Source organism: Rattus norvegicus, chromosome 19 (assembly GCF_036323735.1).
Source record: "Rattus norvegicus strain BN/NHsdMcwi chromosome 19, GRCr8, whole genome shotgun sequence".
In the NCBI taxonomy this organism is placed as follows: domain Eukaryota; kingdom Metazoa; phylum Chordata; class Mammalia; order Rodentia; family Muridae; genus Rattus; species Rattus norvegicus.
The window spans coordinates 66855442-66881605 of NC_086037.1; the positions used below are offsets into that span (position 1 = coordinate 66855442).

The 26164-nt window shown below is 53.5% G+C and overlaps 1 protein-coding gene and 1 long non-coding RNA gene across 2 annotated transcripts in view; one reads left to right on the plus strand and one right to left on the minus strand.

Annotated features, from left to right (window-relative positions):
• Slc7a5 (solute carrier family 7 member 5) overlaps window positions 1–16971 on the minus strand; it is a 28605-nt gene extending 11634 nt beyond the window's left edge. Inside the window, exons 1-2 of the mRNA NM_017353.2 lie at window positions 16368–16971; window positions 4772–4909 (exon numbers count right to left, since the gene is read on the minus strand). Of these exons, the coding sequence (NP_059049.1) occupies window positions 4772–4909; window positions 16368–16908 (679 nt within the window). The 5' untranslated portion in view covers window positions 16909–16971. The remainder of the gene's footprint in view (window positions 1–4771; window positions 4910–16367) is intronic.
• Window positions 16972–17113: 142 nt separating this feature from the next.
• Window positions 17114–25708, plus strand: LOC102550600 (uncharacterized). Its single transcript, XR_005497042.2, has 3 exons — window positions 17114–17328; window positions 21346–21487; window positions 22774–25708. It is a non-coding gene; the product is annotated as an uncharacterized LOC102550600 (long non-coding RNA).
• Window positions 25709–26164: the final 456 nt, after the last annotated feature.

Here is a 26164-nt window from a genome sequence, read left to right on the forward strand (position 1 = left end):
GGGTGGGCTTGGAGGCTCCAGGCTTCCCCAGGGTGGGTTTGGAGGCTCCAGGCTTCCCCAGGGTGGGCTTGGAGGCTCCAGGCTTCCCCAGGGTGGGTTTGGAGGCTCCAGGCTTCCCCAGGGTGGGCTTGGAGGCTCCAGGCTTCCCCAGGGTGGGTTTGGAGGCTCCAGGCTTCCCCAGGGTGGGTTTGGAGGCTCCAGGCTTCCCCAGGGTGGGTTTGGAGGCTCCAGGCTTCCCCAGGGTGGGTTTGGAGGCTCCAGGCTTCCCCAGGGTGGGTTTGGAGGCTCCAGGCTTCCCCAGGGTGGGTTTGGAGGCTCCAGGCTTCCCCAGGGTGGGTTTGGAGGCTCCAGGCTTCCCCAGGGTGGGCTTGGAGGCTCCAGGCTTCCCCAGGGTGGGTTTGGAGGCTCCAGGCTTCCCCAGGGTGGGTTTGGAGGCTCCAGGCTTCCCCAGGGTGGGTTTGGAGGCTCCAGGCTTCCCCAGGGTGGGTTTGGAGGCTCCAGGCTTCCCCAGGGTGGGTTTGGAGGCTCCAGGCTTCCCCAGGGTGGGTTTGGAGGCTCCAGGCTTCCCCAGGGTGGGTTTAGAGGCTCCAGGCTTCCCCAGGGTGGGTTTGGAGGCTCCAGGCTTCCCCAGGGTGGGCTTGGAGGCTCCAGGCTTCCCCAGGGTGGGTTTGGAGGCTCCAGGCTTCCCCAGGGTGGGTTTGGAGGCTCCAGGCTTCCCCAGGGTGGGCTTGGAGGCTCCAGGCTTCCCCAGGGTGGGTTTGGAGGCTCCAGGCTTCCCCAGGGTGGGCTTGGAGGCTCCAGGCTTCCCCAGGGTGGGTTTGGAGGCTCCAGGCTTCCCCAGGGTGGGCTTGGAGGCTCCAGGCTTCCCCAGGGTGGGCTTGGAGGCTCCAGGCTTCCCCAGGGTGGGTTTGGAGGCTCCAGGCTGTCGATGCTACTTCCTTGGCAGAGCAGTTGAATGAAGTGCTACAGCCTTGACCCCAGTGTGCCTGCACATAGACACAGAGCCCCTAAGGGAAGTGACAGGGGCTTCAGATGAGGCTCTGATGTTCTTGTGTGAGGAGACCACAGGGGAGGACTCCCTGCCCAATGAGAACACAGGAGGAACCATGAATGAACGGGGCAGCTCTTAGCCACTCCTCCCACACCTGAACTAGAAGAGTGCCAGCGAGCTGGTCACCTTGCCGGCCATTCCAGATCTTGTCTACCAGCCTTCCCCATAACAGGACACAGCACTGACCTCAGTACTCTAGCACAGCACCGTAACCCTGCACTATGCCCACGCCCATGGTTACAGTAGGACCTAGCCCCGCCCATGAGCTACAGGATCCAGGACACGACACCTCACCTAATCCTAGGGCACCTCACTAAGTGACAAGTGAACATCATTTTGAAGCTGATGAAATATGGGACAGGTCTAGTCTCTTGAGCCAAGTGTGGGTCACTGTCACCTACGACAGAGGACACAGCTAACTGAGGAGTCCACTTGTAGCTGTCGGCCCACACAGTGTATGTGGTGCCTCGTCCTCCCTCCATGATCCCTGGCAGAGCAGAGCAGGTGACCACTCACTCAAGCTCAGGCCAATGAAGTCTGCCTCGTACTGTACGGAGCGTGTCAGCCATCAAAGCCCTCTCCTGGGCAGTCAATGTGGGAGAAAGGTGAAGGCATTATGGGATACCAGCATCAGCAACCCTTACAACCTGTGATGGTCTTAGGACGTTCATTTATTCTGCTGCTGTGAGGTTCAACCCAAGAAGAACCACAAAAGAGCTACTTTGTGTTCTCTGATGACCCGGGACAATTAACGGACACAGACAAGAACCTTCCAGAGTCCTCTCCCACGCCTGGCCTTGAGAGGAAGGCCTGGTGCCCACTCGTGTTTTGAACAGTCTGACCTCAAGTCACAGCTCCTTCAGAGTACTGTTGGCAAGGGGCCAACTGACTAGACAGGGACACAGAGTGTCAAGGGCCGTGGAGTCCCTGCTCAACATGTCTATCACTTGTCTCTCTTATTTCAGGTCCTCTGGGCTCACTGCTGCCAACTCACCCACTCCCACTCACAAGTCCAGTCACAGCTAGTCAGATCAAAAGCCAGTCTAGGCACTGTCTGCAGTTATGAAAACACTGGACCAAGTGCTGACATCTTGTGAGGTCAGCAACAGGCTGAGTTCTCCCCAGCCATCTAGGTGCCAGGGGCAGCCAAAGTGCCTCCCTACCTGAGGAGAAGGGGTGCTTAGGAGTGCTTTCAGGGCCTGGGTCTGAGCCTACTCTAGCTCTCGAAAGCCCTGTGGGTAGCTGCTATTCTCACGGTGACATGCGCTGTGGTCTACAGGGCCTGTCTTCTCCCCATCGCACACGAGGGGCTGCAGAGAGTCTGTCGAAGGCTGGCAGGGTAGAGTGAGTGACCCTCACAACAGGCACACCTCCTTCCTGCATAAGAAAATAGCCAATGGGGTTGGGGATTTAGCTCAGTGGTAGAGCGCTTGCCTAGGAAGCGCAAGGCCCTGGGTTCGGTCCCCAGCTCTGAAAAAAAAAAAAGAAAAAAAAAAGAAAATAGCCAATGAGGAAGCTGCTTTGAGTCACGTGGAAATGGCCACCATGATCCCAGACCCACATTAAAGCAAGCTCACGCACATGACCAGAGCCAGGGCCTCTGCCTTCAAGGACTTGGTGATCACCACAGTCCTCTAAGGACTTTACGCCCAGTGGGAAATGAGAGTAGGCAAGTACTCAGGAGAGAGGGGCCAGCATTCCCACACTGTGTCCTTCACAAGTCAAGGCATCCATCTGGGTAACAGATACCATCACCCCCCCCACACACACACAGACAACCCACACAGGAATTTTGCTGCCACTGCATAGAGCCCTGGAGCTCAGAAAGGAACTGCTGGGGGCGTAGGTCGTGCTTGCCAGCCACCGGAATTATAAACACATTGTGCATTCAAGCCTGACAAAAGCCCCGCTGTCCCCTACTCCAGTTTGTTCTTATTAACAGCAAGTTCGGGTACTAGACTCCTCACCGTATGTCAGCACCACAGCCAAATGAGGTCCTTGTCAGCACTTCTACCTCCAGCCTCGTGCTGTGCAGTGTGATGGGCTGTGAGCATAGAAGCATAGAATATGATCTCTCCTGCCCAAAAGACAGGTCTGGACCACTCTCTGGAATAAAGTGTTTCCCTGGCAGCTGGCCACCACTTCTGTGTCTGCGGCCTTGCCTACCAGAGCACGTGGGAAGGTCCTGAATGGAACTCCTAGAGCTCTAGGAGGAGAAGAGCAACGGCCTCAGGTCACTCTGCTGCTGGCCTCCAGGTGGGCAGTTCACAAGCCTGTGGACAATCCCTGCCAGCCATTCTTGAGGGACTGGCCCCAGCTCTGGAAGCACCACCCAGGCCATGTTCCAGGATTTCCATCCCCTCAGGCACAGTGGTAAATGGTTCCAGTCACATACAGACACTGTACAGATGGATAAGGCCGCAGGGGGATGTGGAGTTTTTGCAGACACTGCCCACCCCTGCAGGAGGGAAGGTCCCACACCTCAGGCTTCCCCAAGCACTTGTGCATCCTTGATCCTAGGCTGGCTCAAGTCTATGGAGTGAGACTCCACAGAAGAGAGAAGACAGAGAAACAACTGGACTGTATGACTGTAGACAGTGGACAACCATCCCATTCACATCCACTCAGTCCAGTCAGGAGGCCTTTAGCACAGTCCAGAGATGGGTGTGGAAGGAAGGTAAGGTCATAGTCTCCTCTACCTAGGCATTTGGAACTTAGACACACAGAAAGGTCGGTAAGGGAGGCAGACTCAGCCAAAGCCCAACTCCACACTGGGTCTGCTTGAATCTGTGAAATGGAGAATTAGGTCCCTGCTGCCTCGGCCTCGGGGCAACACCAGGACCAGGGCCTCCTCTGCAGTTCCTGATAACCAACGCGGGAACAGTGGGCTACACACTGTAACTCTCAGGCAGTCGCTCAGACAACTCCTATCCATTCTTCCTTTGGGCACTACAGAGACTGAGATAAACGCGACGGAGGAATTGCAAGCAGGGCTCTGGACTGGACCTGAGCTGCAGGGCCTCCGCTTCAGTGCAGCCCAGGAAGGATGAAGACAGACATGGCTGTGCCTGTGTAGCGGGACTTGCAGGCAGCTGTCAGAGCATCACACGTGGCGTGTGGATCACACAGAGCGCACATCTTGTGTATACATGCCTCCCTCCCTTTCCCTGTTCCCAGCGGCCTCACAAGGCAGCCAGAGAAAGAGACTCAGAGATCCAGATGACCTCCCCAAACTCATACAATGTGTGGACACAGTCCAGGCGGTTTGAACCTGATGCTCCTGATGCTGTGCTCCTCATGGGGGGTGCGGGGGTGTTGAATGACAGGGTGACCTGCCGACATCATGCTGCCCCCGCCTCCCAGGCCTGATGCCTGGACACACAGGCATGAGAATCAGCAAGAGGGAATCACTACTAGCCAAGAAACACCAAGAAACTTCTGGACAAGAGCCAGAGGCCTAAGAACCCCTTACTCATCTCAGAACGGTCAGTCCCAGGAGAGCACCTCACACAGGGGACAAGGGGCACTGTGCTGGGTGAGGCCCTGTCAGGTGGAAGCTCCGACCCCCAACTTCCTGCACAGATAGATGGACAGACACTTGGGACTCCCCAGAGGCCTCCGCACTAGCTCGGCATACTCTCTGGCCTTCAGTTTCTTGTACCATTCACCCTCCCAGAGGCGAGGGAGCAGGCAGAAGGTCCCGCATGCTGATGGGCTCACCTTGTCCTATGTCCTTTCCCATCTGGATGAAGCCGAGCAGGATGATGAGGGCCAGGGCCAGCAGTTTGGCAGCCGCAAAGGCATCCTGCACACGGGTAGCAGCCTTCACACTGTAGCAGTTCACAGCCGTGAGTAGTACTGTGGGGAAGGACACAAGACAGAGAGAGAGAGCAAATCGTGAGTCCCCACAGGGCAGCAGATCTAGTCGGGGCACAGGGAAGGTCAGGTGCTGGCTGGGATCCCACAGAGGCAAAGCCTGCCTGCCTCCCTGTGGGCTCTGACTTTCTAGGACTTGTTTTGATAAAGCTAGCCAGGGTCAAAGGTTAGAAACACCAATTCTTCAAAGGGCCTGCTCCTGGCTACCCTGGATAGCCTGCAGCCAATTTTTTTGTAGCCATGGTCTCACTCTGTAGCCCAGGCTGGGCTCAAACTCAAGCTCCTCCTGTCAAAACCTTCTTGAGTGCCAGGATGACAAGCCTGCACCACAAGGCCTAGCTCTTTTTACCTGGCCTTTGTGAGACAAGGTTTCACTCCATGGGCATTGAAGTCTGAACCATCCGCTGGGATTAGACATGTGCCACTATGCCCGCCCGGCTAAGGTTTCCTTGTGTCTCAGTGATCGCTGCCTCCTTAGGGACTCCCATCACAGCCCCTCCATCTGTTGTTGCCTCTGTGTGTCTGCTCTGTGGAAGTGCAGACTGACTCAACTGAAATTCAAACAGCCTGGAGGATGGCCCCAATCCTGGGACAGCACACGCTAGGGTTGAACACAGCACTATAAGGTGACCTCTCCTCAAAGACAACCTTCCAAGGGGTTGGTGAAAGCAAGTGAGGGAGGCATCTTGTCTATGTGAATCTGGTAAGCCAAGAGGGGAACAAGGGGACAAGGTGGGTACAGGCTAAAGGTCAGAACTGATGGGAACAGGTGGGAACAGATGGCAACAGGTGTTCTCACATGCTGCTCCAAGTGGGCTCGGGCAAACAGAAACATGTCCCACTGCACTGCCATTTAACCAGCATATATTGAACATGAAACCACAGGTGATATTTTGCAGACATCTGAGCAACTGGACCACACATCGTGAAGGCAGGGCCTTAGGGACCCAGCAGGGCTGCAGACAAGCAATTAAGACAGGGCTGCCCAGTCCCCTAAGGAGCCCCCAGACCTTGGCAAGAGTTTGTCTGTGGAGTGAGGAGCTGGGTTTCAGCACTGTACTCTATGTAAACATAAATGAAAGCACTTCAAAACCAGTGAGCACACCTACCTCGCCACCTTGGTAGCTGCTAGGTCCCCATAGTCGAGCCCCCAGCTTCCTCAGCTCCGGCCCCAAGAGAGCTAGAGAAGCCTCTATACCCAACTCTGGGGGAGGGAGAGGTTCCTGGCTTGCCTTGGTCAAACATTAACCAGTACAGCATGCAGCCTGAGAGGCCCCAGTCTACCAGAATCCTGTCTTCTCCAGAATATGGGGGGAGAAGCTCACTGCTTCCCTAATGAGCAACTCCCACAAAAGCTATGCCGACTCAGGCCTCACAGACGCCAGGCAGCATTTTCCCCAGCCAGACTAATTATATGGCATTCTGCAGTGTGGGGAATAGACCGCAAAGACAGAAATCTACATTAATTATCTGGACATGGCCAACTTCAGATGGAAGGGAAACAGGAAGGCTCCCTGGTGCTGGGGGACGGAGGCTACAGCAGTTGCTTTACTTCCAGGAAGTCAGAGCGCTCATCTGCACTGAGTCACCTCCCCGCCCCCCCTAGTTCCAGCTGATGTAACACCGGCTGGGACTATACTCAGAGAACGCTCCCTTGCTGCTGCTGCTGCTGCTGCTGCTGCTGCTGCTGCTGCTGCTGCTCCTGCAGTGACTTGCTTGAAAATTCCCAGGTCTCCCAGAGTGAGAGGAGACCGTGGGATGCACGTGGCCCTGAGATGCTCCCCCAGCAGCCTTCGTCCCTTGCCCCACAGGTCCCTAATCTGACAGCCTTCCTTACACAGTCCTATATTTCCTTAAGGTGTGATGACAAAGAAACCCGAGCAGCCAAGCTTCTCTTGAGCCGGCATTCTCACACGCCAGCTTCTGAGTGCAAAAGGCTGGCAGATTGCATCACTGCTAAGATCCCACTTGGCTGTGGCGAGCCAGCCGGCAGGAGGGGTGTGGCCAAGCCCAAAGCCTACCGCCTCAGCCTTGGCAGCTGTGGTCTCTGGTTTCTGGACTCTAAAGGGAAAGTATGACACAGCCCTAGGCTCCAGAAAATGTGCCTCTGCTGAGTCGCCCTGTATGAGGTGTCCCTCGGAACCTCTAAGGAAGGGAGCAGTACATTGAATCACTATCCCTGCTGTCCCAGTGGGCCCCTCTGCTACTCCAACACCCGCCCTTTCTGGGCCAAGCCAGCTTCTCCCCAGTCAAAAATAGGCCTGAGACAAGACTCTAGGCCAAGTAGACAGGGGAGGGCCAGCACGGGCCTTGGCATTCAGGGTTGAGCTCTTCCTAGCTGCTGACTTCTCTTCTGACATTAGAATAAGACGGAACAAAAGGGACTCTATACTTTCATGTCGCTTATAAAGGAGCCAGAGCAGGTGGTGAAGCGGTAATGCTCACTGACTCGGGAACAAGTGAACAAGGGAGTATTATCCCCCACAGCCCCATTTTTAAAACCACACAATCTGAAATAAATGAATGAATTCATCTGGGTCCAGGGGCTGCTGGCCTTCTCGAGATACTGTCACGAGAGGCGGTCAGAAGACTGACCGGAAGGAACCTCAGCTCCCTACCCAGACAATCTGCCGCCTTGCCACTCTTTCCCCACCAAGGGGAAGGTCACCAAGGAGACCAAGGCAGTAGGATTGTGCTGTGACCCACTCCTGTTCTTATGCAGCCCTGTGATAAGGGGATAAGCATGGTCACAGCATAGGAGGTGAAAGCTGGTCCTTTTGGGGGGTCCCCACATGACACCAATAGATAAATGTGGCTGTGGTGGCTAGCAGCAACAGCTGGGCCCGTGAGATAAAGCCCAGAGCCTCATACTGCGTGCAGATAGGTGTGCAGGTCGGGCCCTTGGCCCACAGGCCTAATGACACAAGGTTAGTTCTTATCCCTAGCTGCATGGGGACTCAGGGACACTCAGGAACACTTGGCTTGGCACAGGGCTCTACAGCCCACACTTTACAGAGTGCTAGAAAGACCCTTTATTGTCCGGCTGGGCCAGCAAAACACAGTGCTCCAACCATGGAAGAGGCCCTAGGCTCACCCTGACACCACCCGCCCCATGGCTAAGCAAGCATCTGTCACCAGAATCTCTTCCCTAAAGGACCACACTTGGGGCAAAGATGGCTGCCAAGGAACTGCTGCCTCACTATAATGGGCAGGTGGTAGAAATTCGTGTGGCTGATGCTGCTTATACTTTCCCAGCAGTACCAAGTCTCCTAGGGCTCATGGAGCAGGGTGGAGGAAGTGGCTGGTGGCTTCACTGGTTCCAGGAAGCAAGGCTGGGCTGGTCCCCAGGGTACACCTATCCCTGGCCCAGCAACTGGATGAAGGCCCGAGCATGGGTTGGCTCAGACCTGGGACCCTGTCTTGGAAGTGATCCTGGCTCCATTTGAATTGAGTCTGTTAGCACACACAGGGACCTGAGACAAGTGGGTGGTCCCACTGATGGGCTCAGGACTTCCTATGTCAGCAGTACTTCCTGACTCCTTAAAGTCTAGGTGTTTCCAGTTCCCCACTCAAGTCTCCCAGGTAGAACCTAAAAGATCCCCAGTGAACCTCTCTGTGCAGGCTCAAGGTCTACCTTGCAATAACCAGGTGGGAATGTCCAGTGGTCAGTCACCCCGGTACTCACCCTAGCCCGACTGACTCCCCAGGTGCTGGTAAAAACACCCATCCCCCGCCAATCACTGGCACTCCCGCCCACCCAGACCAGTCCAAAAGTGCTGAGCCTCTGAGGTCAGCAAGCTCCCATGTGCTGGGGCCATTAGCACAGTTGCCCACTCAGATACAATGAGTGGTTTCTCTAGAATCCCTTTCCTGGGCTTCTGTGAATGCAAGTGGCCACACAAGTCAGGAAACCTGCAGGGTGTGATCCAACTCCAGCATAGGATGGATGTCACTCTAATGGGCTCATCCCCAAGTCTCCGCAGAGAAACACTGCTGCTGTTTTTAAATTCAGGACAGGATTTTTTTTTTTTTTTTTTTTTTTTTTTAGCTGTCCCAGAACTCACTCTGTAGACCACACTGGCCTCAAACTCAAGCACATACCACCACACCTGGTGTCTTCAAAGTCCTATGGTGCCTCCTCCTCAGACTCAGGTCTATATTGGTTCTTTGTCTACACTGGATCTCTCGCTCAGTGCAGGGTGGGACTCAGGCCTCATAGCCACTGAGCACCAGTCAACCACAGACAGCTCCGGGGGTGCAGATGTAGTAACTGTTCACACTGACCGGGCACATCCTTTCAACAGGCCAGAAAACATCAGCTTAGCCAGGTGAAACACCAGGGCTGGAGAGATGGCTCAGTGGTTAAGAGCACTGACTGCTCTTCCAGAGGTCCTGAGTTCAACTCCCAGCAACCACATGGTGGCTCACAACCCCCTCTTCTGGTGTCTGAAGACAGCTACAGGGTACTCATATACATGAAATACATAAATCTTTAAAAAAAAAAGCCCAAGTCCTGGGCTGACAAAAACATCCACTCACAAAAACACCTACTCACCCCAAGCAACTTCCCAAGACTTCTGAAGCGAGTTCCCCGAAGACAGTGGTCAAGGGTTCCTGGTAACTCCAAAAAGCTGCCTTGCCCCCTCCCCTCTCCCCAGGATATCTGATACCTCTAAGCCTCTGCTCCCACTCTGCAGAACCACCACCAACATTGGCTTAAACCCCACACCAGGAGCTTTGTGGTCCCCTACTGATCTGACTGCTGCGGTGTTGGTATCCTAAGCTCTGAGAGTGATAAGGGTTCCTCATCACAGCTCAGTACAGACTCTCACACATGCACACACGGCACTACAATTCCCTCATCAGTGAAGCGATCAAGAGTAAGTAAGACTTGCGACACCATACAGCAGTTCCTGGGGAAGGAGGACACCCAGGACACCCAGATCTCTAGGTCCCCAGCCAGCCACAGGACTAACCTTGATGTCCCTAAAACATCATTAGAGTAGTCTAGCTGTAAGGGGGGAGGGGCAGTATAAGTTCCAGAGTATTTGAAGTATGAACTGTAGAAGTATGAACTGTAGATCATAGCAAACACTACAATAAACTTGCTGATTGGAGTGCTTTCAGGCCTCACCAGGGCACAACTTGTGTGTGTGTGTGTGTGTGTGTGTGTGTGTGTGTGTGTGTGTGTCGGGGAGGGGGTGGGGGTGGGTTGGGGCAGGGTTTAGTGGCACACACAGCTGTTAGTAACAGACTCCAAGGCCTCTCCATCTCAATCAGGTCCAGCAGGTGCAGTGAGAAAAGCCAGGATTCCCTGGATTAGGGGAGTTGGCAGGAGACGAGGCCTAGCAACTCAGGACACCCCTCAGGTGCTCCCTCAGCAGGGGTGCACTCTACAGCCTCCACCATACCCAGTGTGGTGGGAACTATCAACCCCAACCTGCCCTGGGGGCTCAAAGCTCGAGAGACAGAGTCAAGAGCTGGTTCAGGCCACCTCTGTGAACTTGAATCCTCCCACACAGCTGGGGCTAACGAGGTCCAAGGGCACCCAGTAAAGCCTCCCAACCCTTCCACTCCTGCAGCCCGAGCTGGTGGCATGATCAGAAACGTAAGCTGAAGGCAGGCCCCTTACTGACTCCAAGCAGCTGCCACACCGTAAGTTCTCAGCAATGACTTACGCTGGCCAGCCCCAAAGTCAGGGTGACTCAGTGTGGATCAGGTTGCACACACAGGCTCCAGAAGTGGGATGGGAAATCCTGCTAATTCTTTACATAGTAGCATATCCTGGCAAAGGGGAAGAGTGGGCACGGCATGGAAAAATGTCCAGCCAAGGGCTGGTCTGATGGCTGGTGCTCAGGAATGAGACATCTCAGGCTGCCAGGAAAAGCAACAGTTCAGAACACCGAGAATGACAGGGGCTGCAGAAGGAACAAATGTGTCTAGGAAGTGTATCAGAGGCTGGCATGTAAGACTGGTTGCAGGCAGAACGGATGAGGCCTCGGACAGGGAGCGCTGTTTTTGAGGCTGCTCCTCACAGCCAACAATCCACAAGGCCCTGGGATCAGTCATGCTGGCTGCGGGGTGCTGAGTCTGCTGCTTCCTAAGCCTGTGGCACCCCTGCAACATCCCAGAGGTGGACAGACGGATAGATGGGGGCTGCCTGTCTTAAGCTCACCATAGTGGAGATTGTGACAGGAAGATAAAAGATGACTGGACAGCTCCCTATGAACCCCATCCAGGGAGGAGCCTTTCCTCAGGAATCTAAATGCTGATGAACCTCTGAGCAGCCGGAGTCCCTACCCTAGCAGACCAGACTCCTGAATGGAGTGACCAAGTCACCACATACCCTAGAACTTGCTACATAGCCTACTCCTGCCTCAGTTTCCCTTGCTATGAAACACGGAAAGGATCACATTGACTTCAAAGGCTAAACTGGAGGAAATATGCAAAAGGCGCTCCCCCACCTGTGTCTCAGGGCCTGAGACTGTGGCTGCACAGGGTCACTATGGCGACCATTTCTGGACAGAGATCCTGGAGATGCTATGGATTACCCAGCAGTCTGTAATCCTTGCCTATCACCCGGCTAAAGGCAGGACTAGAAATACATAAGATGCCTGCTCTATTTCCCAGCTGTCTGTGGTCCACTCATGTCTGGGGCCCCAGGTCCTGTGACTGGGTGTTGCCTGCTCCATGTGTATGTGCTTTCCAGGTCTAGCTGGAAAAGACAATTTCAGTGCTAGTTACAAAGCTGTACTGAGCTCATGGTTCTAGACACCGGGGCCACAGCAACACCAGAGCCTTTGCCTCAGCTCAGCCACAGCAGCCATAGTACTCAGAGACTCCAACTACTCCCGCGGGGCCTGGGGTCTACAGCAGAGGCAGCCCAGGGGACAGAAACCAGCAGGGGACTTGAAGAGAAAAAAAAAAAACCCCACACCGGCCCTGCTCCCCCATCTTCTCTAGTAGCTACTCAGCTGACCCACTGACCTTCAGGTCAGCAGAGCTTGGCCAGGCAAGGGCCATCAGTCACTTAGGCAGGGCGGGCCAAGCAGGAGTCTACATGTCTTCACGCAGACCCCATCCACCGCTGGTGTCCCACGCCTATACTTCAGGAGGGGAGACAGCGAGTACCTTCCATTTCCTTCCCCCTCCTTCCAGCCTCTTCTCCATGCAGAAGTGAGCTGTGGGGCTGCTCCTTAGTAAGAGAGAGCAGGTCCACCACCAGGCAGAGTACAGAAGATGACATATATCTGTGACCGGCTCTGTGCTATGCACTAAATACAGCTCTCTGCTAACAGCCAGGCAGGATGGACCCCCGTTTTACAGAATTATGCAGGTGGAACATCATACCCCTGACCTGACACTGGGTGGGAACTATTTCAGGCCACAGGTCTCCAGGCACATGCTAGCTAAGAATGTCTAAGACCCTGCTGGACTCATTCTGTGGACAGTACAGAGTAGTGACTTTCCTGGCACTGAGGAGCCCAGGCCAGCCAGCCCCTACCTCTCCTGAGAGGTGGAGAAAAGTCCTCAGCCACCTGAGACCAAACTTCAGCAGGCAGGGGTCCCATTCTCCACCCAGGACAGGATCACCTTCATTAGGTGTTTTAGGCTGGTCAGCAGGCCTCATCCTTCACACTCACAAGTCCGGAGAGGTGACACGGGTAGCACTGGTCACCACCCAGAGCCTGGGCTTTGTTCCCAAGTCTAAGCTGCTACATTCCTGTGTATCTCAGCACGGGCAGCAGTGGCCTGTGAGATTAGATAAATCCCAGCTCAGACAGAATCTCAGCTCTAGTTCCTAAGATTCTGTAACAAGACAAATCCAGGTACTGAGTGTCCTGGGTCGCTTTTCTGCCAACCTGACACAAACTAGAGTAACTTGGGAAGAGGGACTCTTAATTGAGAAAATACCTGAGAAGAACTGCCTGAAGGGACTAAGTCTACAGCGTGTTTTCTAGGTGAGGGTCCACCTCACTGTGGGTAGTGCCAGCATGGGTGGGCAGGTGGTCCTGGATGCCATTAAAGAGGCAGGCCGAGCAAGCCGTGAGGAGCAAACTGGTAAGCAGCATCCTTCGCAGCTTCTGCACCAGCTCCTGCCTCCAAGTTCCTGCCCTGACTGCTCTGGATGATGGACTACAAGCTGCAAGGTGAAGTAAAACCCTTTCCCAAGTTTGTTTTTGGTCATGGTGTTTATCACAGTAGTAGAAATATGAGTTCAAGACCAGTCTGCTCTACAAAGTGAGTTCTAGGACAGCCAGGACTACACAGAGAAGTCTTGTCTCAAAAACAGAACAAAAAAAAAACCAAGCCGCATACCGTAGCTCACAAAGGCCCATGGCCACCCAGAACAATATGGCACGCATCGTTAAAGCATTTGATAAAGTCCTCTGGTCTTTATCAAAGCCTCCCCTCCGGGTTGCCTACATCAGGCCTGAGGTCAGAGGGAGCGATCCAGACTCGCTGTGAGGTAGATGGCATCCACCTTCACTATCAGTGGGTTCACTCAGGTGGATGCCAAGTTACTTCCCAATCCAGTCTTAACTGGGTGAGGGACACTTGTGGAGAGATGAGCAGAGGACCCCAGAAGCCTCAACTCACAGAAACCAGACCTCTGCCCTAAAACCTGACTCTTGGTGCTTCCTCAGGGCCTTTCCTCCCAAGGCATAGAAGCCAGGGAACACTATGTTCCCCAGAAGTGCCCTGGAGAAAGAACAAGGCACTCACTGACACACAGAAACTCCCTCCTCAGAGTACAATCCTCTGAGTGCCAACACCGAGGCCTTAAGAGACTTTGAAGCTCTACTGAACACCAGGAGCCTCCTGGGGTTCTCCTTCTGCCCTGTCAAGCCAGCTCCCTTTCTGGAGTCTACCTCTTTCAAGCAGGTACAGATGAGGCTCTCCTGTAGAAGCTTATCTTGATGTTACTGAGATCTCTTGTTCCAACTAGAAGCTGGTTGCGTATGTTCCTGTGGTTCAGAGAAACAGAGCTGTCCACTGATGATCACACGAGCAGAAAGATAATGGACAGATCTTACCCTGATACTCAGAATTTGGGCCAGGGTGTGTCCTTTCTAGAACTTACCAGCAGCTTCTACCTACAGCAACCACAAAAGATTGTAAAAAGGCTACTTAAGGTATTTTTAAAAACCCTATATCATGGGGCTGGAGAGATAGATCAATGGTTAAAAGCACTGGATGCTCCTCCAGAGGACCAGGGTTCAAACCTCAGCACCTACATAGTAGCTCACAACTGTCTGTAACTCCAGTGACTCTGACTCTGGCCTCCACAGGCAATCCAAGCAGGTCAGGTGGTACAGACACACATGCAGGCAAAGCACTCATACACACATTTTTAATTTAAAACAAAGGAACAAAAAGCCCACCAAAGCCTCTGCATCACAAGTCTGAGAGCTCGACCTGCTGCAGATCCTGTGGGAGGCACCTGCTCACCTGTTCTCAAATCGTGGACGCCCCAAATGTTGCTAAGCCTGTTGGGAGCTTTCCTGAAGAGCTGAGACATGCTGTCCCCTTAGGTTTTCAAACAGATGTCAATTGAGATCAACTGGGACTTTACCAATTAGCTGCCAGGTGACAGGAGCGTGGATCTCATGCTTGACCCTCACGTGTCTACATAGCTGGATATTTACACAATTACACGTTTGTGTTATTACTTTTATTTTTTTCAAATAAGAAGACATTTGGGCCAGTGAGATGGCTCAGTGGATAAAATTGCTTGCTGTCAAACATGAAGATCTGAGTTCCATCCCAGGAACTCACATGGTGGAAGGAAGAACTAACTCCCATAACTGCCCTCTGACCTCCACCAGTGTGCAAAATAAATAAAACATTGAAAATTTTAAAAGAAAGAATATTTGCAAGCTCTCCGTGCTGCCTGCCTCCTGTGGGCAAACACTGCTTCCCACATGTCACTAGCACCTGCAGAAGTCAGAAACCACTTTCCACAACTATCTTGGCAAGAGTGTGGGCTCTTTAAAGATAGCCATGCCAGCCTGGCACCTTGGTGCTCACTCTTACTCCCTGCACTTGGGAGGCAGAGGCGAGTTGCAGACCAGCCAGGGATGTGTAGCAAGAGCCTGTCTCAAAACCAAACAAACCAACAGAAAACCTTAACCATACCCATGACGTTCCCTATATGGCCTAAAGGTCAAGTCATCCCATCAATAAGGAGAACCTGACAGTTAAGATTCTGAGTATGCAAGTGCAGTAGTCACTGTCCCCTTTGAGGCCAGGCTTTCCCGGGCCAGCCCACTGCTTTTGCTGACCAACTGTGGTTTTGACCATTCTTATACATGAATCAAGCAAACAGGAAACCTTACAGGTCATCACCCAGTCAGTCTCCGATCAGCACTACAGAGCAGAGTGGGTGGTCCCAGAATTTAAGGGCACACCCAGCTGTGACTGATAACAAGAGACAGTCTCATGGCCAAAGCCAAAATAGGCATCGGCCGGCATCGGGCAGTGGCTCCAGTGCTAACAGCAGCCCCCTACTTTCATGGCTCTCAGCCCAAGACGGTTAAGTCTAGCCCTGCCACGCTGTCGCCCTCTTTATGTGCACCGTCAACACAGCTCCTAAAGCAAACAAAGAAACCTGTCTTAGCTGCCTGAACCCATCTGTAATTTTGAAAGTAGCACGATTTACAGGTTGCTCTCCACCACCAAATCATGCGGCATTTGCTTTAAACGATCATTTTTCCCAGTCCTGAAAAATCACACAACTGTTTTTAGAAAGCAGTCAATCCGTCTCGGGTCCTGTAAGGACAACATTCAACAGCTGTTACCTGGCACATCTTGGGACCCCCAAGCCCACCCACACGGACTGTCTTCAGTTTCAGTCCTTTACTAACAGGGAGACTTTACAGGACTCTGCTACTCATCCCAAACGAGCAAGGAGCCGTCACTACCACACACAATTTTATTACTACTGTTTTTTTATGAGTCAGCCCATGCACTAATTCCTGATAGGTCGGTTTTAAGAACGTAAGTGATTTTTTTTTTAACTGCAATTTCCCTCTTAGCAACCAGTCAGCAATTGAAGCTGAAACAGGAAACTGGCACATCAGTCACTCCACGTGGTGCTTTGCTGGAGGCAAGGAGTATTGCTCTCACCCAGGACAGGGTAGACCTCTCGTATCTTACGGATTCAGGTCGGGAAGCGGGATGCCCGTCACGGAGACACAGCCGTGACCCACTGAGGTCTCGCGAGGGCTGCCCCGAAAGTGTAGACACTATGAATGGATTAAAGAAACGCACGTGGGTTCTGAGACCTGTGACTTTAGCCTGGAACTGCCGGGATAGTCCAGAGATGGACAGATGGAGGGATGCTGGGATGGGTGTTGCCCAGCAGTAAACACAGAGAGACCTTGACTCTCGCTCACCCCGCCCCGCCCAGCCCCGCCCAGCCCGGACCCCTACTTACGCACGCAGAGGCAGGCCACGAGCTTGGCAGCCTCCTCGGGCACGGGACAAGTGGGGAAGACCGGCTTGAGCAGGTATGTGGCGAAGACCAGCGCCACGATGTACTGTGAGGAGGGCCGAATGATGAGCAGCTCGATCCAGAGCTTGAGGAAGGCGGGCAGCGAGCCGTAGACCTCTAGCATGTAGGCATAGTCGCCGCCTGACTTTGAGATGGTAGTGCCCAGCTCCGCGTAGCACAGTGCGCCCACGATGGAGAAGACGCCGCACACAGCCCACACCACAAGCGACAGTCCGGGCGAGCCGGCTTCCTTGAGCACGCCGGTGGGCGTCACGAAGATGCCCGAACCGATGATGGTGCCCACTATGATGGCCACACCATTGATCAGTGTGATATTGCGCTGCAGGGTCACGCCTTCGCCCTCGGGGTCCGCGCCGTCCCCGCGCCGCGCCTCCAGCATCTTCTCCCGCGCCTGCCGCTCCTCCTCCGCCGCCGTCGTCGCGGGGGCCGCAACCGCGCGCCGCTTTGCGCCCGCGACCGCCATGCTCTCGACGTTCCCGGCTCGGCCTGGATACCCGGCGTGCGCGCGGCCGAGCCGCTCTCCGCGTATAGAGAAATGCGTCTGCGCCCTCCCCGCCCGCGCGGCCTTTTATTGCTACCGTTACCCGCCCGCTAGGCTCCGCCCTTCGCCTCCGCCGTTGGTCCGTCCGCGAAGGCCCCGCCCACCTCCGTCCACGCGACTCCGCCTCCTCCCGGGCCCAGCCCCCAGGTCTGTTGAAGCACGTGGAGCGTATGATGCGGACTGTATCGCGGCGTGTTTCACAAGACCTGACTGCTGTACGCGGGTCTCCACCCGTGCCTCACACCTCCTTACAAGTCCCTGTGTGTGTGCAGGATGTCGGGGGCGGGTCGGTGAGAGCGTGCTTCTTCTCCTGCCTCAGACAGTACAGAGGACTCGCCTGAAGTAAGAGCACCGGAAGGGTGGCTCACTCAATGTTTTCGCCCACCCTTCACCTGCCGGGCGGGAATCCTGGCCTTGTCTCGCAGTGTTTATTTCCCCTTCCTCCGGGGTGCATATCCTGTGCATCTGGGAGGTGGAGGATAGATATCGTATCTAGGATAAATGGGGGTGGGCTGTGGGGTGAAGCACGTTAATGGTCCAGTTTGGTCCAGAGGAAACGAGTCTGAGGGTCAAATGATTCATCAGCTCTGGAGGAAGCAGGGAAGAATAGGTCAGGGTGGTAGCCAGCTCAGTCATGGGCTTAAATATCTACCTGGTCCATAGGAGAATCTTGACAAACGTTCTAGTGGTACACCCAAGCTGGAGGAGCAAGCTTTAGAAGAGGGGAACCTGTCCTATCTACATAGGGATTTGAAAAGCAGGCTGAGGTGAAAGGACCTTAGTTTGTCATTCTTAGGAAGTCTTAGGTGAGATGGCTCTTGAGGGAATGTATGAAAGATTGAACATTTCAGGCCTGGTTGCCTGGCATGGTGATTTGAGCTGACAGTCGTGCTTAGAAAGTTTCATCAGTCAAGGTCAGACCAGGAAGCCCCAAGACTCTCTCCTTTTCACTGACTGTTCCCTTTTTCCATCCAAGGGGGTCCCCAGGAAAGCTCACGGACAAGCAGAAGGGAGGGTGAGGGGCTTAATTCAAGAAGAACCTTCAGACTCAGAAGGATGCAAAACCCTGTGTGCTCTGCAAAACCCAGTCTGCCAGGTCTTTCCCACTCGTGTGGCATGACCAATGAAGAAATTCAAACCCCTCGCCTTCTCTGGATCCATAGCTGCAGCCAAGAATGCCAGAGCCGTCCGTGGAAGCCCACATCGTCGGGGAGGGAGGTGTTCAGCCATGGACTCCAAGGGTCACTGGAGTCACCTCTCCCTACCCACAATCCCCCACTCCAGTATGTCAGCCATTCAAACACAGTGACAAGCCATGACAAGCCGGAGTCTCTGTAGCCTGGGCGGTGGGAAGCTATGGAGCTAAAAGGTCACGACATTAACATGCCATGCTACAGACTGCCTAAATTGGTGGCTTTGGGAAGATTGAGAAACTTGCCTCTCATTCTTTACACGGTCCTTCCGGAGGGCTAAAAGCATACCACCAACCCACTGAGACATTGCTAAGATTCCAAGGTACAGCGCCTAACCTAATAGGACACGTGGCGACCCTTAGAAACACTTTGTGAGGAAACCGACTTAGCAGTTGTGTAACTTGCCTGCCCAGTATGTGCACCCTCGTGGCTTCCTACCTCAAGTCAAGCAACCTGCTCACCTCTCACCTGTGGGTGGCTAACCCTTGCTTCTTTTGGAATCCGTCCCCATTCACAGTGGCTAGGTTCTGCATACCCGCTGTGGGGAAGCTTTGATTTGAGCCAGAGACAGCAATAGTCCACGGAGGTGTAAAATCACAACCACAATTAAACCAAGGCCACTACTAGAGCCCAAAAGGGGTGGCCGTGGAGGAGCGCAGCAGATTCAAATGGCTTTTCTGCGTCTGGAATTAAGAGAAAGAATGAACAAGGAAAGCAGAGGGGGACCTGTGATCTGGGACAGCTGGGAGGTCCGGTGCCAGGGAATTGGAGTCCTAGGAAGCAGCTGTGGTCCTTTCCAGAAAGAGTGACCATGCCCAGTGAATGTCCCCAGGACCCATGGCTCGTGAGTCCTCCGCTGCCACTTTTCACAGGGTTAGGTAAGGCCTTAGACTTCTTCCTGCAAAGCAGCTGTATTATCTCTGTCGGGTGCCCCCGTCACTCCTTTTCCAGCAGTAAGACTCTGAAATGTTTTCCAAGGGCGCCATCTACTGGTAGGTTGAGAAGTTTCGTCTTAAATTTCCTCACTTTGGGCTCCCTGCGGCATGTTTTCCTAGTGGCTAGTTCAATTGGTCAGTAATTTATTTAAAATGGCATTGGGCTAACATGGTATTGGGGAGCCCTGTCTTCCTATCTCCATCTTGAAATCAGAGCGAGTACCTCTTACAGTCCTTCATAGAAGAAAGGGGTGGAGAAGGTCATTGCTCCCCCCCACTTCTCCTATGCTGCCCAGCGCTCTCCAGCCCTAGGTACACATGTCTGGGTGTGGCGGAGTATTCCAGAGGTAGAAGGTTGATTGAGGAGGTAAGGGGACTTAGTGTCGAAACTGCTATCTTGTCACCCCTACTGTAAGTGACCGTGCCCAGTGAGCCCATTCACTGAGCTGCTTGGACTTGCATAGAAATGGGTCTGTCAGTGCCCCATCTGGGATGAGAAGTCTGTTCACGTCTACCCATGAAAAGCCATGCAACAGAGGCACAGTGACCAGAGTGTTTCTGCAGATGGCAATATGCATGGATCAGCGGACAACTTGCCTTGAGTCACGTCTACCACATCAGTTCCAAGGGTGGTTGAACTCAGGTCGTTTGGATTGGCTGCAAGCACCTTTGCTTACTGAGCCATTTCTCTCTCTCTCTCTCTCTCTCTCTCTCTCTCTCTCTCTCTCTCTCTCTCTGTGTGTGTGTGTGTGTGTGTGTGTGTGTGTGTGTGTGCTTAGAAGACACGCACTTTACCAAAGGCCTAGCATCCTTTTTTCCCCCTCAAGATTCTTGATGGCGAACGCTGTTGAGAAGGGAGCAGTACTGGCCACACTGTTAAAGTGAATGTGTGCCCTGAGCAGCCATGACCTCAGTGAAGAGTGGCATTGGCTTATCCTTCCAGCAGGCCTTCTGTTTGCCTCTATGCAGTGGGAGTGGAACCTAGTACATACCAGCTGAGCCAGGACAGCGCCTCCAGCAGACCCCGTCCCCAGCAGTGGAGCCGGTCTTGAGTGCCTCAAAGCAAGTGTGGCTCTCGTGGAAACATAACTGGACCCTCTCGGGCCTCCGGGCTCCACGAGCCAGTTTCTGTTCTGCCTCACTAGTCACTTTTGAAACCCCAACTCACAGGTGCACAGCCATGCGCCCTTTTCCAAATGAACCTCGACTTCCTCCACACACACAGTACAGGTTTTTGATGCTCCTGAGAGCAGGAGCCTGTACCATGAAGCCAAGTGGAGGAACAAGTTGGGGTCAACTGGGCTCTGGAAAATAAGAAATTCGATGCCCTCACCCATAAGTACTGGGTGGCCAAACACCTATCAACCAATCAAACACACTAGATGCTGAGGTAGGAGGATCTTCCATTCCAGGCCAGTCTGGATTACATGAAACCCTGTCTCAAAACCAAAGAGGCTCTGCCCCTGCTCCCGGGCAGCCCCACATGCCTGACCTGGTGCTGCATTGAGCTCTCTCATCTCTGAGGCTTTGTTAGTCCCTCTGTCCCAGGTTTCTATGCTTTGATTCCTCAGAGAGCCCCAGCCCTGCGTGCCCTCCTCCCCACCTTGCTTCATCGCTGCCTTGCTTACACTGAGCATCTCTAGATCACGAGTGCTTGCTGCTCCCAGAAGCACACACCTTTCACACCAGGGCCACAGGCCTGTTTTTACCTGGGGTCGCTTTCACTATATAGCCCTGGGTTAGTCCGGTACTTGCTATGTAGACCAGGCTGGCTTCAACCTCACAAAGGTCTGTCAGCCTCTGCCTCTCACACACTGGGTGAGGTTACAGGCCTGTACCTCCCCAGCCTACTTCTTGATGCACCCTAACTGCCCTGTGCTCTAACAAGTGCACTGCCAATAAAAAGCTATTGGGCTAAACGCTAAAATAGAGTCAACCGCACGGATAATTATGAAGTAAAACAAAGGACTGTACCATGTATGAGCACACACACACACACACACACACACACACACACACACACACACACACACCCCTCTGCCATTATGTTTGGGGTTATACGTTTGAGAGCATGTGTTGGAGACGGCCCTTGGAATTAGAGGAATTCAGTAAAAAGGATCGGCAGAATTTACCCTGCTTAAAGGTAACTTTCAAATTCAGAAGCATTTGAGTGCAACTGAAAAAGATCCCTAGCTGACAGGAAATTCTGACGAGACTAATTTCCATCCTAGAAACACAGCTGCCCTCTCTCCTTCCTGCTGTGGACACAGACTCTGCCCCTGAACCCAAGAAAGCTATGATCAAGCTGCCTGGTGGTCCACACCTATAAACCCAACACTCCACAAGCTGAGGCAGGAGGATCACAAGTTCTAGGTCAGTGTGGGCTGTGGGAGGCCCTGTCTCAAACACGAGTGAAGCATGTTGCCCCCTTTCCCTTAGAGGCTCCTCTGGTGATGAGGGGCCTGAGGCGGAAGCAAGCTTCTCCCAACATCTCCCTACCGGCAGGGAGGATGGCTGAGGCGGAGGTTAAGGGCCGGAAGGAGTGGCTTTTGCAAACAGTCATGGTGTCACATACACAACTGTTCTGCCAGAGAGCCAAGGGCTGGGCTCCCCCCATGAGAAACAGGTGCTTTAAGCCTCAGTACCACAAGAAACTTCTGGAACAGGGAGGCCAAAGGATCATGTTTGTCTCACAACCACACCCGCAGACACTTCCCCATTCAGAGAAATAAATTTGGTGAGAACAGAGAGGAAAGGCAACGTCTAAGCCAAACAGCTCGACAGCGGAGGGAGGCTGGTCAGGGCCCAATACAATACGAGACAAACAGGAATCTGTAAGGTTTGATGGTTGTCAGTGGCCCACTGACAGGACCCACTGATTCTGTCAACATGGGGTGTAGGGACTGAAGAGACCAGGCATCCTGAAGTGTCTGTGGCACTGGGTAGATAAACGTAGGGGCCGTTGGCTTGAAGGGGCCTCTGAATGTCAAGTTGGGCTATGGTGGCAGTCACAAGAGCCCACTGTCAACAGAGGAACAAAGTCTTGAGCTGTAACCACTGACCACAGAACACAGCTGAATAGGGGCACAGCAGGCCTTTGGGGAAGAAAGGATGGGTATCTAGCAAGGGGGGAGTAACTCTCTTAGAATGGCTGCGCATGCTCTGGGACTGACAGAGTCTAATGCCCCAGGTTACACAGAATGGGTGGGTGGGGGGACTGGAGTACGGTACAGGGACAGCCAACACTGCTGAGACGGTGGCTATTGTCCCAACGAGGCAGAATTGGGAGACTGATCAATTGTGGCCTCTTCACGGGGACCCAGCAAGAGTTCTCACATGTCTGCATTCTTAAAAAAAAAAATGGAGAAAGTAACATAAGAGCCAAGGACAGAGCCTTGAACTTTCAAAGTTGGGCCAGATATTCTGAAGACAATGGTGTGTGGCCTCTGAGCCTACCAGGACCGGGAGGGAGGCAGGATCCTTTGGGGGTTTTTTTGCCCTGCTGCTTTGAGGGCTGATATCAAAGGCCTTTTTCCCCCATTTTGTTTATATTTTGTAGCAATGTGTCCAGGCTCAGTCCTCTTCCTGGGAGTGTTTTAGTGTCTCCAGGCTAACATGGCTTTTTATAAATAGCTAACAAAAGGAAATTTTTTTTCCAGGACAAAGGCACCCTTGCCCTCAGAGGAAAGAGTCGCTGCAGGATCCTGTCTGAGTTCTTGTCGGATGTGAGGCAGAGGTGCGGTGGGGCTAAGCCCCTTCCTCCCAATAGATGTCTCCATCTTTGTGTCCTCTTCCTCTGAGACCCCATGAAAATGGATGTTGATGAATGATTGTGGCTCCTCTGCAACTCGTCCCAGGCTCAAACCTTGAGAGCTGGGCCCCAAACCCAGAAGAGCCCTGTCCCTCAGAGAATCTCCTGAGGCCCAAGCTCCTCATGCTGATCAAGTTCCCCAAATGGTCTGGTCTGGTGGGAGCAGCTCTACGCCTGCATCTGAGACTTCAGGAACTCTCTCTCTCATGGATGCTGCTTTCCGATTGCTACGTGAGTCTCAGAGGGCTGGGGGGATGCACACGCGTGAGGACCTGGGTATCCACTCTACAAAAAGCCAAGCATGGCAGTGTCATCTATCACCCCAGCACAGAAGACAAAAAAGCAGACCGGTGACCTCGAATGTAAGAGTTCAAGTCTCTGCACCAGCATCTCACGGGCTACAGTTAACCAGCATGCGCTATCACGCATGACCAGAAGGCACACCTGTCTGTCGGGAGCCTCTGCGTGAGGTCCTGTCTTGTTATAGCCACTCGTTCGTGTGGACTGAAGTCCCCTCTCACCCCCCTGCCATCAGAGACTCAAGGATTTCGTTTCTTCAAGAATGAACTTCAGGTTCCAACCAAAGGCAAGATGATCGCTTGCCCTCTGGTGTCCCGTCTGTAACAACAGAGCCACCTGATCCTCTCATACTCTGTTGCCAGCCATGGCAGCCAAGATGCCCAACATGCCTGGAAGTCAAGAGTGGCCTTCAGGAGTTTGCTGCACCTGGTCCAGCTACTGCCAAGGTCACAGATGCACACTAACCTCTACACTCTTCCAGGAGGAGGCATGTCCGGAAGCCCAGGGTGGCTTTCTGTAGCTGCTCCAGGACACTGCCTAGCCCCACCGCAGGTTGTTGACACGGTAGGAAGCACAGGGATGGGAGAGGACCCAACTGCTGCCAAAGTAAACCCGGGGGCTACGCAGGCTCTCTTTGATTTGAGGAGCTATTTGTGGACCTGAGTACATATCTATTCTTTATCTCCCCTCCCCCCCCCCCCCGCCCTCACACACCCAGGGAAACACAGTGTGCCCTGGGAGACAAACCGGTGCTTGCTTATTTCTCCGTGCTGTTTTTCACTGAATACCCGGCAGGAAGCGATGTTTGAAGATAACACTTCGTCGAACTGCATTTCCACCTGAGGGAAAGTTGTAATACTATAAAAGCAACGACTACCACAAGAATGGGTTTTCATTCTTCCAAGGAAACAGTTAAAAAAGAAAAATCCCCAAATGGCTGAGGTGACAGGACACCTATTGTCATCTGGAACTGGGGCGATGGAGCCCTGGGTAATCCCGATCCAACGTATAAACGATGCCTCTGAGCCTGGCATTCCCTTGGCTTTCTGACGCTGGATGCTGTGTGCTGGTCAGAGCAGGTGCACACACAGGAGACAGGAGATAGCTCCCATTCCTCCATGAAATAAACACTGAAGGCCTTGTTCTGTGCTGAGCCGTCTGCTAGACCATAGAGACACAGTCCCCACCCTCACCCTTGAGACCGACGGTCTTTGCTCCACCAGAGTCTGAATCCCATGGGGCTGAGCATAAAGGATGACAGGTGCTGAAGGATCCCAGAATACATGGGATACACTGGACTGAGAGGTCAGGAGACACGATAGGGATAAGGACCAGCCTGTGAGGGAGGGTGAGCGTTCTGTAACTGGCTATTGTCAGAGACCAAGGAAGGGGCAAGTTGCAGGGCATCTGAGGGTGGAGACTCCCAGGAAAAGGTAAGAAGCTGGAGACCCAGCCTGGTGGAGCAGGGTGAGGCAGTTGGAAGTGAGGATGCCATGAGGGGTGATGTTTTTAGAGTGGGCACCACCGAGGCCCCAGCCGAGGCTGAAGACCCTTCTAAGGACACCTCTCCACAGCCAGGTGGGGTGTCCAGAAACGCAGCTGAGTCCCTGAGAGTTGAGCATGGCAGCCATTTTTCCAGAGACACAGTGGAAGGCACCCAACAGAGGGGTGTCTGGCAGCAGTGAGGCGGGGATGAATGTCTCACCTTTCAAGGCCTCTCCCTTTATACCACATCCCTTTGTGGCAGTGAAGAGATAGAATCTATGGTGAGTACTGTGACGCTCCTCAGAGATACCCGTGTCTAAGCCTTTGACCCCATGGATATGTGACCTGGCCTCAGGGACTCTGCCCTGGGATTAAAGACATGGTTATGGAGCTGTGCATGATCCTGGGCTATGCACGGACACCAGGTAACCATGAGGGGTCTTCCTGAGGCAGCCAGGCCAGACCGCAGGAGGAGAGGTAACTATGAGAGCACAGAGTGAGGGAAAAGGCAGTCTGTGGCAGTAAGCCAGCAGTGGGGGGATGGACGGGCCAGCCTGAGGCCTCTAGAAGGAAGCAGCCTTGCCCACACCTTGACTGTAGCCCGGGTTTTCCTGAAATCTAAGGATGCACTCTCTAAGCCCCAAGCCCTCCATGATGTGTTCCAGGGATCACGGGTTTGACACGGAAGAAGAGGATATTGGTCCCACCCTCTGTGCTGCTGAGGACTCTGGGTGGCCCTAGCAATGTGCCACAGACGACTTCCACGTGCAGAACAGGAGCCGAGAGGCAGACAAGACAATCCATGTGGGCAGGTTTTTGGTTTTTAATTTGTCCAGTTTTTGGTTTTGGATTTTTATTTATATTTTGTTGAGGCAGGGTCTCACTACGTAGCCCTGGCTATCCCGGAACTCACTATGTATACCAGGCTGGCCTCGATCTCACAGAGATCCACCCATTCTGCCTCCCCGGTAGTGGAATTAAAGGCATGAGCTACCACATCCCAGTTTGCTGAGTCTTGAAGGCCACCTTGTACCTATCTTGGGTCTTCTGCCCAGAGCTGTTCTACTCTATAAACTTAAGATTGCGTGTGTGCGTGCGTGTGTGTGTGTGTGTGTGTGTGTGTGTGTGTGTGTGCACGTGTTTATGAGTCTATGATTTGGGCATTTCGGTGCACGTGTATAGATGCAAATGAACATTCTTTGTGTGTGGATGTCACAGGGCAATGTCACATGTCAGTCCTCAGACACCTCCCACATCTTGCCTGAGACAGGACCTCTCACTGGTCTGGAATTTTGCTACACAGTTCCGGCCAGCTGGCCTGCAGACTTCCAGGAATCCACCCGACTCCACTCTCCATGTCGCCATAGTTGACTCTTTGTAGGGATACTGGGGATGGGAACCCAGGTCCTTGCAGCATACGGCAAGCTGTTTGTGGGCTGAGCTGTCCCTCCAGC